Consider the following 16,392-nt stretch of genomic DNA (forward strand, 5'->3'; position numbering starts at 1 on the left):
ATTCAAGTCAGGAGAATATGGTGCTGTCTATGCAGTGCTTCCACTGGTGCCCTGTATGACCTCGAGCAAGTCCTCCGGTCCTCTGCCCAACCCCCCTTACCCTTTTCCTCCTTTCTATCACTGTGGAGTTTTATAAAGTATTTTATGTTCTTTAGATGAAAGATACAAAGTGCACCACTTAAATGGAAGGTCTGAGGCTTTTTGCCTATAACAGGAGGAAAGACTAGCACAAAACCATCTAAGAGACAAAAACCTTATTTAGTGGTTTTAGTCTCCAGCTAACACCTAAATCCAAAAAGGTCTAGGTCACGTGTTCCCAAACGTTTCAATGTAAAGAAAGGGGGAAAAAAAGGAACCTAGGGAAGAATCGAATCCTACAAGTGGCACATTGCTTAGTATCTGTAGCCTGAGAAAATATACAACGCTTAAGTCACTGCCAGTTCAGGAATCTTTATGGGTAAATTTGTATTTTTAATAATCACATGGTATTCACATATATTTTCATCTACATTTGAAATAGTGCTATCTGTATGTATGGGACATAACTCCTCAGTCACAGGCAACCAGTTGGTTTGCAATGAGAACAAGAGACTCCTGACATCAAATCTTAATGCCCACCCTGATGTTCTAAAGACTGAATGTTGAAATCTCTCGTTAGCTTCCCCGAAACTTGTTTTACTATCTACTCCCTGAGTCATCCATTTGTCACAGCAATTAAAAGAAATATCACAGGCCAAGCATGATGGCTCAACACCTATAGTCCTAGAACTTTGGGAGGCCAAGATGGGAGAATCACTTGAAGCCAGGAGTTCGAGACCAGCCTGAGCAACACAAGGAGACCCTGTCTCTACAAAGAAAAAAAAAAAAAAAGGAAAAGAAAGAAAGAAAAGAAGCATCACAGCAGGCAAGAGGCATGCTAAAGTCCAGTATTCTGAGAAACTTTCATATGAGAATACATATATATACACACGCATATATATTTTATAGAAAGTAACAAAAGTACCTCAAGATCCAACTTTTGTAAAAGGCCACTTAAATAGTGGAAAGAGACAGAAGCACAACCAATTGAGGTTAAGTTTCTATACTTTTCACAAAGGGAAAGAGAAAAGTGTATGTATAAAATATATCGAAAATCTCCTTTGTAAATACAGTGTTGTGTAAAATATAAAGCATTATCATATAGTAAGTGGTTCAAATTTGTAAGGGTAGAATATTAACTTCCAGAACCACACAGACATGGCTACATTAAGAGACTCTGTGTCTTTATCAAGGGAGTCAGTATTCTCACTTTACTCTGTGGGTCAGGTTACTCCAGAGCACTACCTGTTCTGAGTCTATGCTTTCAGAACAGCACATCTAGAAGTGAGTGAACCTGCTCTGTCAACAGGGGAAGCAAACACAGATTATTATACGTTACAATACCTACTATCTATTGATCACTTCTTAGGTACCAGGTCTTTATATATATATTTCATTAAAATTCATGGGCTGGGGCATGGTGGCTCACGCCTATAATCCCAGCACTTTGGGAGGCCAAGGTGAGTGGATTGCTTGAGCTCAGGAGTTTGAGACTAGCCTGGGCAACATAGTGAGACCTCATCTCTATAAAAAAAATAAACAAAAAAATCAGCCGGGTATGGCGGTATGTGCCTGTAGTCCCAGCTACTTGGGAGGCTGAAGTGGGAGGATCACTAGAGCCCAGGAGGTCTAGGCTTCAGTGTGCCATGATCATACCATTGCATTCCAGCCTGGGCAAGAGAATAAGACTTTGTCTCAAAACAAAACCAAAACCTAAACAACAACAACAACAAAAACCTCATACTATAGCAACCTCTTTTAATCCCTATTTTTAGCAGAGGTGCCAGAAGCAGTCATAGGGCTAGAGAGAATTCTGGCTGGCCTGATTCTAAAGCCCCACTCCTTCACTATACCACATGGCCTTCCATTAAGCAACTGACACATAAAACTGGGGCAACTTTCCCCAGCAAGAGATGCAAAAATAATTTGTTCAGCATCTGCTTGGCAACTCTACCTCAGTCACAGTTAAAAGTCTTTAAAGTCTGTGTGTGTGTGTGTGTGTGTGTGTGTGTGTATCTCTCGTAGAGATGGGGTTTCACCATGTTGGCCAGACTGGTCTCAAACTCTTGGCCTCAAATGATCCACCCGACTTGGCCTCCCAAAGTGCTGGGATTACAGGCGTGAACCACTGAACCTGGCCTAAATTCTTGACTCTAGTTTCTTTCTTCAACTACTGTTTTGAACATACAGTTTATTTATTCCTTTGAGTGCTATTGATTTCATTGGCTAATAAACCCATGATTCCTAAATTATACTTTTTGCATTTCCTTATGTATCTTCTCCAACACCTATTTTGCAAAAATACCAAAGCAACTCAAAGACATACTTCATTATCTCTATCTTCCATTTTCCCATTTCTTAGTACTAGTCTGAAAAGCAATCTGCAGTCATTCTTTTAAGTAGCATCAAAGCAGTGCCAGCATTGTGCTAAACACTTAATTTGCATTACCGTTTTTTACTCTTTATGATTAAGGTATTAAATTGGTGTTAGGTCTCCATTTCATAGATAAGGAAAGAGTTCACACACAGCCAACAAGTGGCAAACATAGAATTTACACAGAGGTCTGATGGATGCTTAAGCCCTGACTTTAGGACCCAATTTTAAGCACTAAACTATACCTACCCAGAATACAAACACAGTTTTTTCTCGTCGGAAGACACTAATCGTTAAATTACAGGAGGTGGATGGAGACATGTGAGAAATTATCAGAATTTAGTTCTCTATACCTGCTTAACTCCATTTGTTCACTTTAATTTACTTTTAATCCCACAGAGCTAAGAACTGAGGACTGAGTTATTCAAAAAACCCTCAGATTTAAGAGGAAAGCAGTAACAAGGGGCTAAGATTACAGCATTGAATCTTATTTCCTCAAATGAAGATAGTTCATCTCAAATGTTTAAGGAAAAGAAAACTCCAAATCAGGCCAGGTGCGGTGGCTCAAGCCTGTAATCCCAGCACTTTGGGAGGCTGAGGTGGGCGGATCACGAGGTCAGGAGATCGAGACCATCCTGGGAGCGCCTCACTAATACACCCAAAGGCTTCTCTCAAACTGCCCTGTAGCGAGGCATGGTGGTTCATTCTTGCAGTCCCAGCTACTTGGGAGGCTGAGGCCGTAGGGTCACTTGAGCCCAGGAGTTCAAGGCTGCAATGAGCTATAATCCTGCTACTGCACTCCAGCCTGGGTGACAGAGCAAGACCCAGTTTCAAAAAAACAAAACAACACAATAAAAAAAACTGCCCTGCACCCTTGGCCAGAGGGAATTACTGAAGGAACCCGACTGCACAGGGGAGTGGTCTAGATTCAAACGAACTTCATTTATTTCAGAGCGAACCCCAGTTTAGTCATGGTGGCACAGGAGAATCTTATATTTCAAGAAACTGAAGATATAATAACTAGATCCAGAAAAAAAAATCCTACAGAATTTCCTAATCATTATTATTTATCTTTAAACAGGGTAGTGAAAAATGAGAAAATAAATATTAGTAAACATCAATTAAAGAATATGTGAGAATGTTATTAATTATTGCCTTAGGACAGTGATCCTTAGGTTTTATTAAATTTTATCCCAGTGCCATGCTGCATATAGGGTAAGCCAGAAGGCACCCTGAGGGTCAGTCATCGAATAAGAGTGAGAAAGAGTGGAAACTCTAGTGCCTGAGTCTTTCCAGGAGCACACAGGATTCAGAGAACACAGTCTGCAAGCAACTGATACTCTGTGAGCAGTGGTGCGTATATTTCAGTACAATTCTCATAAAAATAATCACTTATAAGGATTCCTAATTTAAAAACTTGAAAAACATTAATTTGTGGTATCTGCAAGAACTCTTGAAAGAAATCACTTGGGGCACGGTAGCTCACTCCTATAATCCCAGGACTTTGGGAGGCTGAGGCAGGCGGATCACCTGAGGTTGGGAGTTTGAAACCAGCCTGACCAACATGGAGAAACCCCATCTCTACTGAAAATACAAAAAAAATCAGCCAGGCGTGGTGGTGCATGCCCATAATCCCAGCTACTCGGGAGGCTGACTTAGGCGAATTGCTTTGAATCCAGCAGGCAGATGTTTTGGTGAGCTGAGAGAAGGCCATTGCATTCCAGCCTGGGCAACAAGAGTGAAACTCTGTCTCAAAAAAAAAAAAAAAAAAAAAGAAAATTAAGAAATAATGGAAGATTTTCAAAGCTAGGTAAAGAGCTTACACTTTTCTTATAGGCAAGAGGAAGCTACCTGAGGCTTATGAGTAGGGCAAGGTTTCAAGAGGGGAATCTTGGAACCAAGAGGGAACAGTAAGGAGGAGGTAAGGAGAACCTGGATGACTCTGAAAGCCTCAGAAATGGAATGAAAGCTAGTTCAAGACTGAACACTCCCAGGTTTTTCCCACTGCTTGATGACCCCGGGCTTTTAAACATTCTTTTTTTTTATACTTTAAGTTCTGGGATACATACATGTGCAGAAGGTGCAGGTTTGTTACATAGGTATACATGTGTCATGGTGGTTTGCTGCACCCATCAACCTGTCATCTACATTAGGTATTTCTCCTAATGCTACACCTCCCCTACCTCCCCAACCCTGACAGGCACCAGTATGTGATGTTCCTCTTCCTGTGTCCATGTATTCTTACTGTTCAACTCCCACCTAAGAGTGAGAACATGAGGTGTTTGGTTTTTTGTCCCTGTGTTAGTTTGCTGAGAATGATGGTTTCCAGCTTCATCCATGTCCCTGCAAAGGACATAGATCCATCCTTTTTTATGGCTGCATAGTATTCCATGGTGTCTATGTGCCACGTTTTCTTTATCCAGTCTATCATTGATGGGCATTTGGGTTGGTTCCAAGTCTTTGCTATTGTGAACAATGCCACAGTAAACATACATGTGCATGTGTCTTTATTGTAGAATGATTTATAATCCTTTGGGTATATATCCAGTAATGGGATTGCTGGGTCAAATGGTATTTCTGGTTCTAGATCCTTGAGGAGTCGCCACACTGTCTTCCACAATGGTTGAACTAATTTACACTCCCACAAACAGTGTAAAAGCATTCCTATTTCTCCACATCCTCTCCAGCATCTGTTGTTTCCTGACTTTTTAATGATTGCCATTCTAACTGGTGTGAGATGGTATCTCGTTGTGGTTTTGATTTGCATTTCTTTAATGAGCAGTGATGATGAGTTTTTCATATGTTTGTTGGCTGCATAAATGTCTTCTTTTGAGAAGTGTCTGATCATATCCTTTGTCCACTTATTGATGCCGTTGTTTGTTTTTTTTTGTAAACTGCACCCGGCAGTTTTTTCTTATGTAAACTGCCAGTCATGGAATCAGTTGATTCCTAGTCTTTTTTAGGATGGCGTATAGTATTATGCAGATAATAAACAGCGATCAGTTTTTGTTAAGATAGAGACTGTATAATCATTTGGTAATTCAGTGTTGTTTATCCAGTTTCTGGATTTTTACTGAAGAAACTTGTACACCTGCTTTGAGTTATCAGGGTGCTTTGCTGTACATAAGTATATTTTAAAAATAAATTTTCTTTGAAAAAATCATCAATTGGGGGCCGGGCGCGGTGGCTCACGCCTGTAATCCCAGCACTTTGGGAGGCTGAGGCGGGCAGATCACGAGGTCAGGAGATCGAGACCATCCTGGCTAACACAGTGAAACCTCGTCTCTACTAAAAATACAAAAAAGTAGTCGGGCGAGATGGCAGGCGCCTGTAGTCCCAGCTACTCAGGAGACTGAGGCAGGAGAATGGCGTGAACCCCGGGGAGCGGAGTCTGCAGTGAGCCGAGATCGCGCCACTGCACTCCAGCCTGGGTGACAGTGAGACTCTGTCTCAAAAAAAAAAAAAAAAAAAAAAAAAAAAAATCATCAATTGACTCAACCCTTTTGCATCTTAAAGGAAAACAGCATTCAATGTTGGACCTGCTCTCCAAATTTATGCTACTCATTTATAAGAAACTTCCGAAATTTTCAGTTTGGGGACTCTGGTCTCCAAAGCATGTGGGGGAAGGCTGCTTAAATCACACTATCTCAGCAATGTCACTTTCAGCCTTCCATTCTCTAAAAAGAATGCCAGAGAAGGTGCACTCTGGTTGACTCCTGTTTCCCTATAACTGTTGCATTTTGACAATTTGCATTTTATTTTGGACCATGGCTACTGTAACTGTAAATTGGTCTACTTTCTTTAATCTGGGAGTAGCAGCAAATCATTTTTAATAGCCTTTAATTCCCCCTTATAATGAGATATCTGCATTCGACTGACTCAACCATGTACTGCCGTAGGCTAGGGTGGATGAATCACAGAAAAGAGACGGAAGAAACCCATTAGGTAATCTCACGCAGCCCTCTGCCAGACTCCGGATGATTCCCAACAATAAAACTTCTAGGACCAGTTCAACATACTTTTAATGTTCCTCCAAGGATGGAACTGCTAACCCTCCCACCACAGGCCGTCCAGTCATTTGGACAGCCCACATTCCCACAGTCGTCTCCCCGAGCTTCCATTTATGCTCTCCTTATCTTCACTGCATCCCATCTCACTACAGAGCTCAAGGTCCACCCAGGCTATGTGCACAAACTTTTCTTCTGGTCTGTTTGCAAGCACTCACATACTTAGAGAGTGACTGCCCTGGATATTATGGGAAAATTGAACTATATATAAAAGAACTTCTTATACTTCTTAACCCTTGCCATAAAAATTAGAAAAGGACTCATATCATGGACTCATTCTCAAAGCCTGCTGTCTTTTATATGCTCTCCAGTTCTTTGTTTGGTCTAATTCTTTTCTTGCTGCATTCCTCTGAACTCTCTCCAGCTGTTCCACATCTGGAGTTGAGCTGCTCATAGCTGAACACACTATTCTTGGTGTGGTCTTATTTGATGCAGATAAACCCTGGCTCTCATTTTCCCTTCATCTCTCTTATCCTGCTTGCTTTTCCCTTTCTTTTGCTTTTTCCTTTGCTTTCAATCTATAAGCTCTGTTTTTGACATTATGTTCTGGAGAGTTACTCAATTCAGTTCCATGGGCTTGAGAATAATGGTAATGAAAAAAACCTCTTTTAGGCTGGGCGTGGTGGCTCACGCTTGTAATCCCAGCACTTTGGGAGGCCGAGGCGGGCGGATCACGAGGTCAGGAGATTGAGACCACGGTGAAACCCCGTCTCTACTAAAAATACAAAAAAATTAGCCAGGCGTGGTGGCGGGCGCCTGTAGTCCCAGCTACTCGGAGAGGCTGAGGCAGGAGAATGGCGTGAACCCGGGAGGCGGAGCTTGCAGTGAGCCGAGTTTCCCTTTCCATTTCTACAATTAACATCATCATCAACAATAACCACCTCCATCTTTTTTCAAGGTCAATGTATTACCTGGCAATAATTTTTATCATAATAATTTCATTTCTACCCAAATACATTATTTTACTTACCATCTATTTATTTTCCCTTGTGTTAATTTATATTTTTTTCTTTGCTAAGGTTAGATTATTCTGCCTTCAGTTTATTGAGAAAACCCCTATTTATACATTCAGCCCAACTTCCCCAATTATTTCTTCATTTTCAAAGTGATTCCTACAATCTTTGTAGGACTCAGAACTGAAAAGGACTGAACCTGTAGCTAGGCCACTTCCTTTGACCTTCAATTATGGCTGCTTATCCTGCCAATTTACCCTCACATATGTAAAATCCAGCTTCATTTATAGCGGGACCTAATTAAGGGGGTCACTTTTTAAATATTGAACTTTCTACTTATCTATGTAAAAAGCTTACTATCTAAATTATTGTCAAGAATGGAACAACTACGTAGCCAGATTCTAGCCCATGTGTTTACGTAGAGGGTGAGTACATGCAAATGTTGTACTCACAATACCAACGGTGCTCCCAATTCTACATAATCCACCTTTTCCACCACTCCCCTCCTCCAAGAACAGCAGGTCTTTCTTCCCACATCCTCACTCCCTCTCCTCACACTCCTCCCACTATCTCCTATTAGGTTGGGCTCAGAATTTTTTTAAAAAATGTAAAATACACAACATAAAATTTACCATCTCAACCATTCTTAAGTGTACAGTTCAGTGATATTAAATACATTCATAATGTTGTGCAACCATCATCACCATCCATCGCTATTACTCTTTTCATCTTTTAAAACTGAAACTCTTATGCATAAAACAATAATTCCTCATTTATTTCTCTCCCTAAACCCTGGCAACCACCATTATCCTTTCTGTCTCTGTGATTTTGACTACTCTGCATACTTGATAAAAGAGAATCACAAGGTATTTCTCTTTTAATGACTGCCTTATTTTTTAGCGTAATGTCCTCAGAATTCATCCATGTTGTGGCATATGTCAGAATTCCCTTCCTTTTTAAGGCTTAATAACATTCCATTGTATGTGTATATATAGCACATTTTGCTTATCTATTCATCTGCTGATGGATAGATACTTGGGTTGCCTCTATGTTTTAGCTACAGTGAATAATGTTGCTACAAACATGGGTATACAACAGATCATTCCTTTTTATGGTATTTTCAAATACACACAAAAGTAGAGCAACTGACAAAATTAACCCCCGTATACTCAACTTTAACATCCCCAAATCCAAAGGTCCCCAGATTTGATTTTCTTGTTTTCAGACACTCAAAAGACAGCCTTCACTTCCTGATGTCTCTCTGTAGGAATTTTCCAGTGGGGCTTGGGGATGACACCCAGTGTCACTAGTCTTTGAATCTGATCACCACTAATTCCCTGTAACCACAGAGCTAAGAGAACACATGTCCACATCCAATTAGTCAGTGTTTTATTTTTCCTCTCCTCTCATTTACAATTCTGCCAGAAGTTCTAAATAAAAGAATAGAGTACCTATCTACCTTCTTTCGACCCCAACTCTCAAACATATAGTTTACCCTGAATGTTATGTTTCTGCCTATGTTCTGTAATTCTTTCAAGTGATCATGACTTCAACTTTCAAATGGTTTCAGGCAAGATTTTAGAACAAACAATATGCTGCTAGGGAGAAAATAAAAACCAGCAAAAATAAACCAAAAAGGCAATTGATAATTATTTTGGGAGAAATTTATTTTTCAATTTTGACCATCTTTTGTAATTTTACTTTTCATCAGCACTTCTAACAGAGCTAAGAGTTCAGATCAGATGCCTCTAATTTTAATGTGAGCTAAAATCTGTGTTAAAATGTAGATGGCCAGCCTCCACTCCAGAGATCTGATTACACTGGTCTGGGGTACGGCCTAGGAATCTGCATTTTATCAAACACTCCAGAGGGTTCCAATGCAGGTGGTCTCTGACTATGCTTTGGCAAACACTGAAGAATCAGATGAGGAACACAGAATTGTTATAAGAATTCTGAAGAGAAAGTAATTTTTTAACTTGGGGTAATGAGGGGACAGCTTCACAGAGACAGAATTTGAACTTTGTAGTTTTCATTCATTCAGTCACTGAAAAGAAATTCTTAGGCATCTGCTATGTATCACATTCTGTACTGGAGCTACAATAGCGAAGAAGCCTGACAGAGTCCTTTGCTAATGAGGCTGAGAGTCTACAAGAGCAGGATTTCAGGAGCAAACAGAGGAACCGTCATAAACAAAGAGGGGATGGGATTAAGGAATATCCAGTACAATGTTGGGCAATGTGGAAAACACAAAAGAAATATATATACATTTAAATCTAAGACTAGAAGGGGTAGGGTGGTACAAAAGAAGTTAGTACAGCTGGAATGGCCAAGGCTTCAATGACAGAGACTGAGGATGGAAACTGGGCAGTGGAGATGGCTGAAAGGAAGTCAGCAGTTATCCCAAGGGCAGTAGAAAGCCCTCCATGGTGTCTAGGCAGGAACATGATATAATTTCAAGATATGGCTCAAGAGGCCCAAGTTACGTTTTGAAAAGGTCATCTTTTTCCTAGAAGGTATATTAACAATGAAGTATACTAGAGATTTTGTGTAAATGTAGAAATGAATATTGAACTGCTTCCAGAACTATGTAGCCAGGCTGACAAACTTTTAATTAAGTCCATCTGGCCGGGGGTGGGGTGGGGAGGGGTGTCTTGTATTCATTTTCTCTTCATCTAGATCTAGCCTCGTCCTTCCACATAATTTGTGGAAAAGGCTCACACATGCATACGCACAGGCCCAATCCTTTTAAGCTTTTAATTGGGCTTCCATCCACAGACCCCTTTCACTTTTTTTTTTTTTGAGAACCAATTCACATATTCTGAATTATTTTGAGTACCTTATCATCTTTAAAGAGAGTGAGAAAGAGAGATTACAGATTTTGTGGCTAATGATTCTTTAAAGAAGAAGGGAAGCTCAAGTCAAGTTTCTTTCCATTTAGAATAGAGCTTTGGGTCCTTTCAGAAATTAACTTCCCTGAGGCTGGACGTGATGGTTCACACCTGTAATCCCAGCAGTTTGGGAGGCCAAGGTGGGAGGATCACTTGAGCCTAGGAGCTCAAGAACAGCCTGGGCAACACAGGGACACCCCATCTCTACAAAAAAAATAAAAAATAATTTGGGGTTGGGCACGGTGGCTCATGCCTGTAATCCCAGCACTTTGGAAGGCCGAGGTGGGAGGATCACGAGGTCAGGAGATTGAGACCATCCTGGCTAATGCCGTGAAACTCGTCTCTACTAAAAATACAAAAAAATTAGCCGGGCATGGTGGCGGGCGCCTGTAGTCCCAGCTAGTCTGGAGGCTGAGGCAGGAGAATGGCATGAACCCGGGAGGCGGAGCTTGCAGTGAGCAGAGATCGGGCCACTGCACTCCAGCCTGGGTGACAGAGTGAGACTCCAACTCCAACTCCAACAACAACAACAAAACAATAATAATGATAATAATAATAATAATTTGGATGTGTTGGCGCATACCTGTGGTCCTAGGTACTCAGGTGGCTGAGATGGGTGGATTGCTGAGGCCCAGGAGGTCTAGCTAGGCTGCAGTGAACCATGATTGTGCCACTGCACTCCAGCCTGGGCAACCAAGTGAGACCCTGTCTCAAAAAGAAAAAAAGAAAGAAAAAAAAAAGCTTGAAAAAGATATTTTCAACTTTACAGTTGAAAAAAACCACATGGACAATAGCCACCACTTAAGTTATTAGAAGAATTAAGTGAATTGAGTTATAAGTTGCTTTATTATAGTTCTTGACGCATAACAGCTGCTCATTAAATGTTAGCTTCTAAAGGGTTAAGAATACACATCATTGGCAGGGCGCGGTGGCTCACGCTTGTAATCCCAGCACTTTGGGAGGCCGAGGCAGGCGGATCACGAGGTCAGGAGATCGAGACCACGGTGAAACCCCGTCTCTACTAAAAATACAAAAAAAAATTTAGCCGGGCGTGGTGGCGGGCGCCTGTAGTCCCAGCTACTCGGAGAGGCTGAGGCAGGAGAATGGCGTGAACCTGGGAGGCGGAGCTTGCAGTGAGCCGAGATTGCGCCACTGCACTCCAGCCTGGGCGATAGAGCGAGACTCCGTCTCAAAAAAAAAAAAAAAAAAAGAATACACATCATTAGGAATAGGATAAAAAAGAATGAGTTGACATTTAATATTTATAGGGTATTGAATCAAGATCTTTAATTTATTACTGAATACATTTTGCGTGCCTAAAATGACCAGGATACTCTCCAGAGGACAATTTTACAGCATACCGTCTGTTTATCTGAATTTTAATGGTAGACTGCAGCAAGAACATGAAGTAGGTCAGTTGAAGAAGATAAGCCTGTAAGGATATAAAGGATGAGAGAAAACCTCAATACAAGTCCAGAGGTGCTGCCAATAGATGAGTTCCCTAGAATTCTAAGTACTACCAAGCATAATGGTTAGTGTATCAACTTTGGGGAGGAGTGGTGAATTTCTGAAAGGCTGCAATCAGCTGAGATAAATACGGAACATCTATTGAGCATATTTCAAGGTTATTCAGAGGCATCAAGAATTGAACACCAGGTGACCTTGGCCAAGTTATGTGTCTCTCTAAGTCTTGGTTTGCTTATCTGCAAGGCTGATGGGCTAGATAACCTCTAAATGGTTCTTGCAAATCTAACAGGATTTGGGGAGGGGAATGGATAATTCAAAGAGTCCAGACTATGCAGTCAGTCAGACTTGGGTTGGAATTCTGGTTCTACCACCCACCAGGCAAAGTACTTAACATCCCTGGGTCCCATTTTCTCCTCTGTAAAATGGAGAAAATAAAATATACATTGTATAGCTATTGAAAGATAAAAGATAACATTTCTAAATTATCTGGCATTTATTAATAATAGACAACTCAATTAAGGGAACACTCATGTTATTCTATGATTGTGTGTTAAACGCACCTATGGCCAAATTTAAAGTCTAGTTATCTGGTAACTGACTAAACGGTGATTCTTCATATTTCAAAAACATTCATCGCTTTACAAAAAAGATTCATCTCAAGGCCGGGCGCGGTGGCTCAAGCCTGTAATCTCCAGCACTTTGGGAGGCCGAGGCGGGCGGATCACGAGGTCAGGAGATCGAGACCATCCTGGCTAACACGGTGAAACCCCGTCTCTACTAAAAATACAAAACATTAGCCAGGCATGGTGGCGGGCGCCTGTAGTCCCAGCTACTTGGAGAGGCTGAGGCAGGAGAATGGCGTGAACCCGGGAGGCGGAGCTTGCAGTGAGCGGAGATCGCGCCACTGCACTCCAGCCTGGGGGACAGAGCAAGATTCCGTCTGAAAACAAAACAAAACAAAACAAAACTAAACCAAAAAAAAAAAAAAAAATTCATCTCAGGCTCCTCTTAGAGTGTGAGTCAATAATCACCCTGAGCATGAGATAGCCTTCTAGGACATTTAGATATATCTACCCACTGTGGAATATGAAGTGTGATATCTTCATTCTCAACAAACCTTTACCAGGGAGGGGTGTGTGTGTGTATATGTGTGTGTGTGTGTGTGTGTGTGTGTATCCCCTTGTTTGTAAAGCTCAATGGTAAGTGAGGTTTATAAAGTTCTGCGAGGTTTGATTCTCTGCTCCTGAGATACTGATGATAACTTGTCTCTGTAGGAAGACAGGTACACAATGCCAAAGAACCAAAAGCCTTATTTTGAAAAGAAAAATGACAGCGACTCCTTCCACAGAATAGTGTGAATTAATTAGTGTTTATAAAGAATTTTGATATGCTTATGCAAAAGGCACTTTGAATGTAAACAGTTTTAAGGGCACTTTGTTGTGTAAGACTAGATTAAGAACAGGGCAGTAATTAGCACGTTGGGAGGCAAGAAAAAGTTTTAAAGAAAGCACAAGGCTGGGCACTGTGGCTCACACCTGTAATTCCAGCGCTTTGGGAGGCTGAGGTGAGAGGATCACTTGAGTCTGGGAGTTCAAAACCAGCCTGGGCAATGCAGTGAAACCCATTTAAAAATTTAAAAATTTGCCAGGCATGGTGGCACACGCCTGTGGTCCCAGCTACTTGAAAGGCTGAAGCAGGAGGACTGCTAGAGCCCAGGTCGTCTATAGTGAGCTATGATCACACCACTGCACTCCAGCCTGGGCAGCAGGGCCAGGCCCTGTCTCTAAAAAAAAAAAAAAAAATAGTTTAAAAAAAAACAAAAAAAAGCACAGACATAGATGTACCCTGCTACAAAGACGATATGTAAAATCCACTGCAATTGTTATATAAAAGAATGCTCCTAGAGTAGATTTTGTGCAGATGATAAGCCAGGTAAAATTTGGAAATACAATTTCTTTTTTTTAGTTCAGGGAAAGCCAGGTTCCTCAGTATAAGTAAATCTTAAATAAGTTTTTAAAAATACCAAATCAATTTAAAGTGCTAACAGCCTTACCAAGATGTAAATTCTTAAACAATTAGCTTCATTCCCAACAGGATCAAACACAAGCACACAGCCAAGACAGTTTAGCTCCTAAGCTTGGTGCGTTCAAAGAGAATCTTGATTTGAGCTGAGTGTGATCTCCAGATGCAATACAACCCTTCTACACACAGATCCATGGGAAAGCATTTTCTGGAAACAGATGCACCTTGTTTAAAACCAAAGTTGTGTTTCTGAAAAAAGCTGGGTACAAATAGAATTTTTAAAAATTGAATCCTATTTTAAATGCCCTGGGGATGCTCATATCACAGGGAACCCTCTTATGAATGTTTCTGCAAGAGAAGAATTATTTTATGAATTGAAAAAGCCCCTTTAATTTATTTGCTGCATTGATTTTTTGAATTTTGTTTTCAAAATTCAAAAAAATTTTGAAATTATATGCTAATTATATGCTTGCCTTTTGTGGCTTATTCCGAATATTTTAACAAAGAAACACCATTTTTTTCTCTTTGAATGTTTGATTTTGAAATATTTGCTTTTAATATAGTCTTTTCATATAGTCTAATTTCCCTCACTCCCTACCCCCACCCCATGGGTATAATTCCATTTTTGAAATGGAAGCCAATGAGATAACTGAATTGAGTGTACTGGAACTTATTTTATGGTCAAATTTTAGGAACGCATCTGTTATACTTGGTAGGGAATATAGATTCCATTAGATCTAAGCAGAATGAAAGGGAGCTGGCGCATGGTGTCTCTATTTGCTGTTGGACAGCTAATATAAAAGGAGTTGAAGCAGGCCGTATACGGTGGCTCACGCCTGTAATCCCAGCACTTTGGGAGGCCGAGGCAGGCAGATCACCTGAGGTAAGGAGTTCGAGACCAGCCTGACCAATATGATGAAACTCCACCTCTACTAAAAATACAAAAACTAGCCAGGTGTGGTTGCATGTGCCTGTAATCCCAGCTACTCAGGAGGCTAAGATAGGAGAATCGCTTGAACCTGGGAGGCAGAGGTTGCAGTGAGCTGAGATTGCGCCATTGCATTCCAGCCTGGGCAATAAGAACGAAACTCCATCTCAAAAAAAAAGGGGGACGGGGAATTGAAACAATCAGTGTAAACACCTTGGCTCTGTAGCTGACCTTATCAGGTGGGGAAGAACAGAGCAAGATCAGAAGTATGCTTCTGTTCGCAAAATCTTCTATAGACGTGTTTGATTCAACTCCAAGACACCAAGTTAAGTTTCAGCAGAGGTTCCCAAATTTTCTTGATTCATGAATCCCTTAATCTCCCACTATGGTACCTTTAGGCCAAAAGAAATACCTAACAGTTAACTTATTAAGTACCTAGGTTCAAATAACTACTAAGGAGCTGTCCTAATAACTTGGTAGCAGTTTAAATTAAAACAGTATATTTTTATTTCTTTTTTTTTTTTTTTTTGATACGGAGTCTCGCTCTGTCGCCCAGGCTGGAGTGCAGTGGCGCAGTCTCGGCTCACTGCAAGCTCCGCCTCCCGGGTTCACGCCATTCTCCTGCCTCAGCCTCTCCGAGTAGCTGGGACTACAGGCGCCCGCCACCACGCCCGGCTAATTTTTTTTTTTGTATTTTTAGTAGAGACGGGGTTTCACCGTGGTCTCGATCTCCTGACCTCGTGATCCGCCTGCCTCGGCCTCCCAAAGTGCTGGGATTACAAGCGTGAGCCACCGCGCCTGGCCCATTTTTATTTCATTCGTAACCACAATTACTTACTAAAGTATGTGTACACCTTTCAGGTATGCACAACTTCTCAAATCTTGGAATCAGATTGGATAGAGTTGCCGTCATTTCCCATACCAAATTGTTGCCATGCAGTACTTGCTTTGTATCAAGTTAACCTCCAAAAACCCAACCTTAGAAAGATATGACATCATCAAAAGGAATGTAGCGCCATCTAATGTTGAAGCTGTGAACTACCTCAATCTAGTAATTTACTGGGTACTTGACAGATATCAAACATTGCTGTGTTTTCCTCTAAAATTTAAAACATCCCCTATGAGTTGACTGTGGTACCCTTGGGTGCCCTGGTACACAGTTTGGGAGCTGCAAGTTTAAAGACAAGTAGACTTTACATTTTCCTGAATGACTGAACAATGTCATAAGACTTCAATACCTGCTCAGTATACATATAACACACACAGAGGAAACCTATACTTGCTTCTACACACATCTTATACCTAGTTAAAAGCACCGTCATTCCAGGTTAGGTTACAATTTTAAAGGCAATACTTTTATGGCAGTATCTACCCAAATGCATTTTTAAACTGTATTCCATTAAATTTCACCTTTGCTTTCACAAATTTGTATCCGGCATGTGATTCCATTTAGCTTATACTAGGAAAAAACATTTTTATTTTCTCAAATAACTATAGTTTTGTGTTGTAATAATACCTAATGTCTAGTACCAACAATGTCATTGACTCTATCATTTTAGATGCCCATCCATCTCAAATGTGTAAGATTATCACATATTTAGGCAAAAGGGCTGTA

At 40.9% G+C, this 16,392-nt stretch overlaps 1 protein-coding gene across 3 annotated transcripts in view; it reads right to left on the reverse strand.

Moving 5' to 3' along the window:
- The window catches only part of ARL15 (ADP ribosylation factor like GTPase 15), a 433,698-nt gene that overhangs the window by 96,524 nt on the left and 320,782 nt on the right, over window positions 1-16,392 (reverse strand). Inside the window, exon 7 of one of the 3 annotated variants that reach the window (XM_058434194.1) lies at window positions 10,943-11,065. The exons of the other annotated variants lie outside the window; for them this stretch is intronic. Coding sequence (XP_058290177.1) covers window positions 10,952-11,065 — 114 coding nt within the window. The 3' untranslated portion in view covers window positions 10,943-10,951. Of the gene's footprint in view, window positions 1-10,942; window positions 11,066-16,392 lie in introns of those variants that run through there. 3 annotated transcript variants of the gene reach the window in all.

This window comes from Hylobates moloch, unplaced genomic scaffold (genome assembly GCF_009828535.3).
Source record: "Hylobates moloch isolate HMO894 unplaced genomic scaffold, HMol_V3 SCAFFOLD_23, whole genome shotgun sequence".
NCBI classification, from domain to species: domain Eukaryota; kingdom Metazoa; phylum Chordata; class Mammalia; order Primates; family Hylobatidae; genus Hylobates; species Hylobates moloch.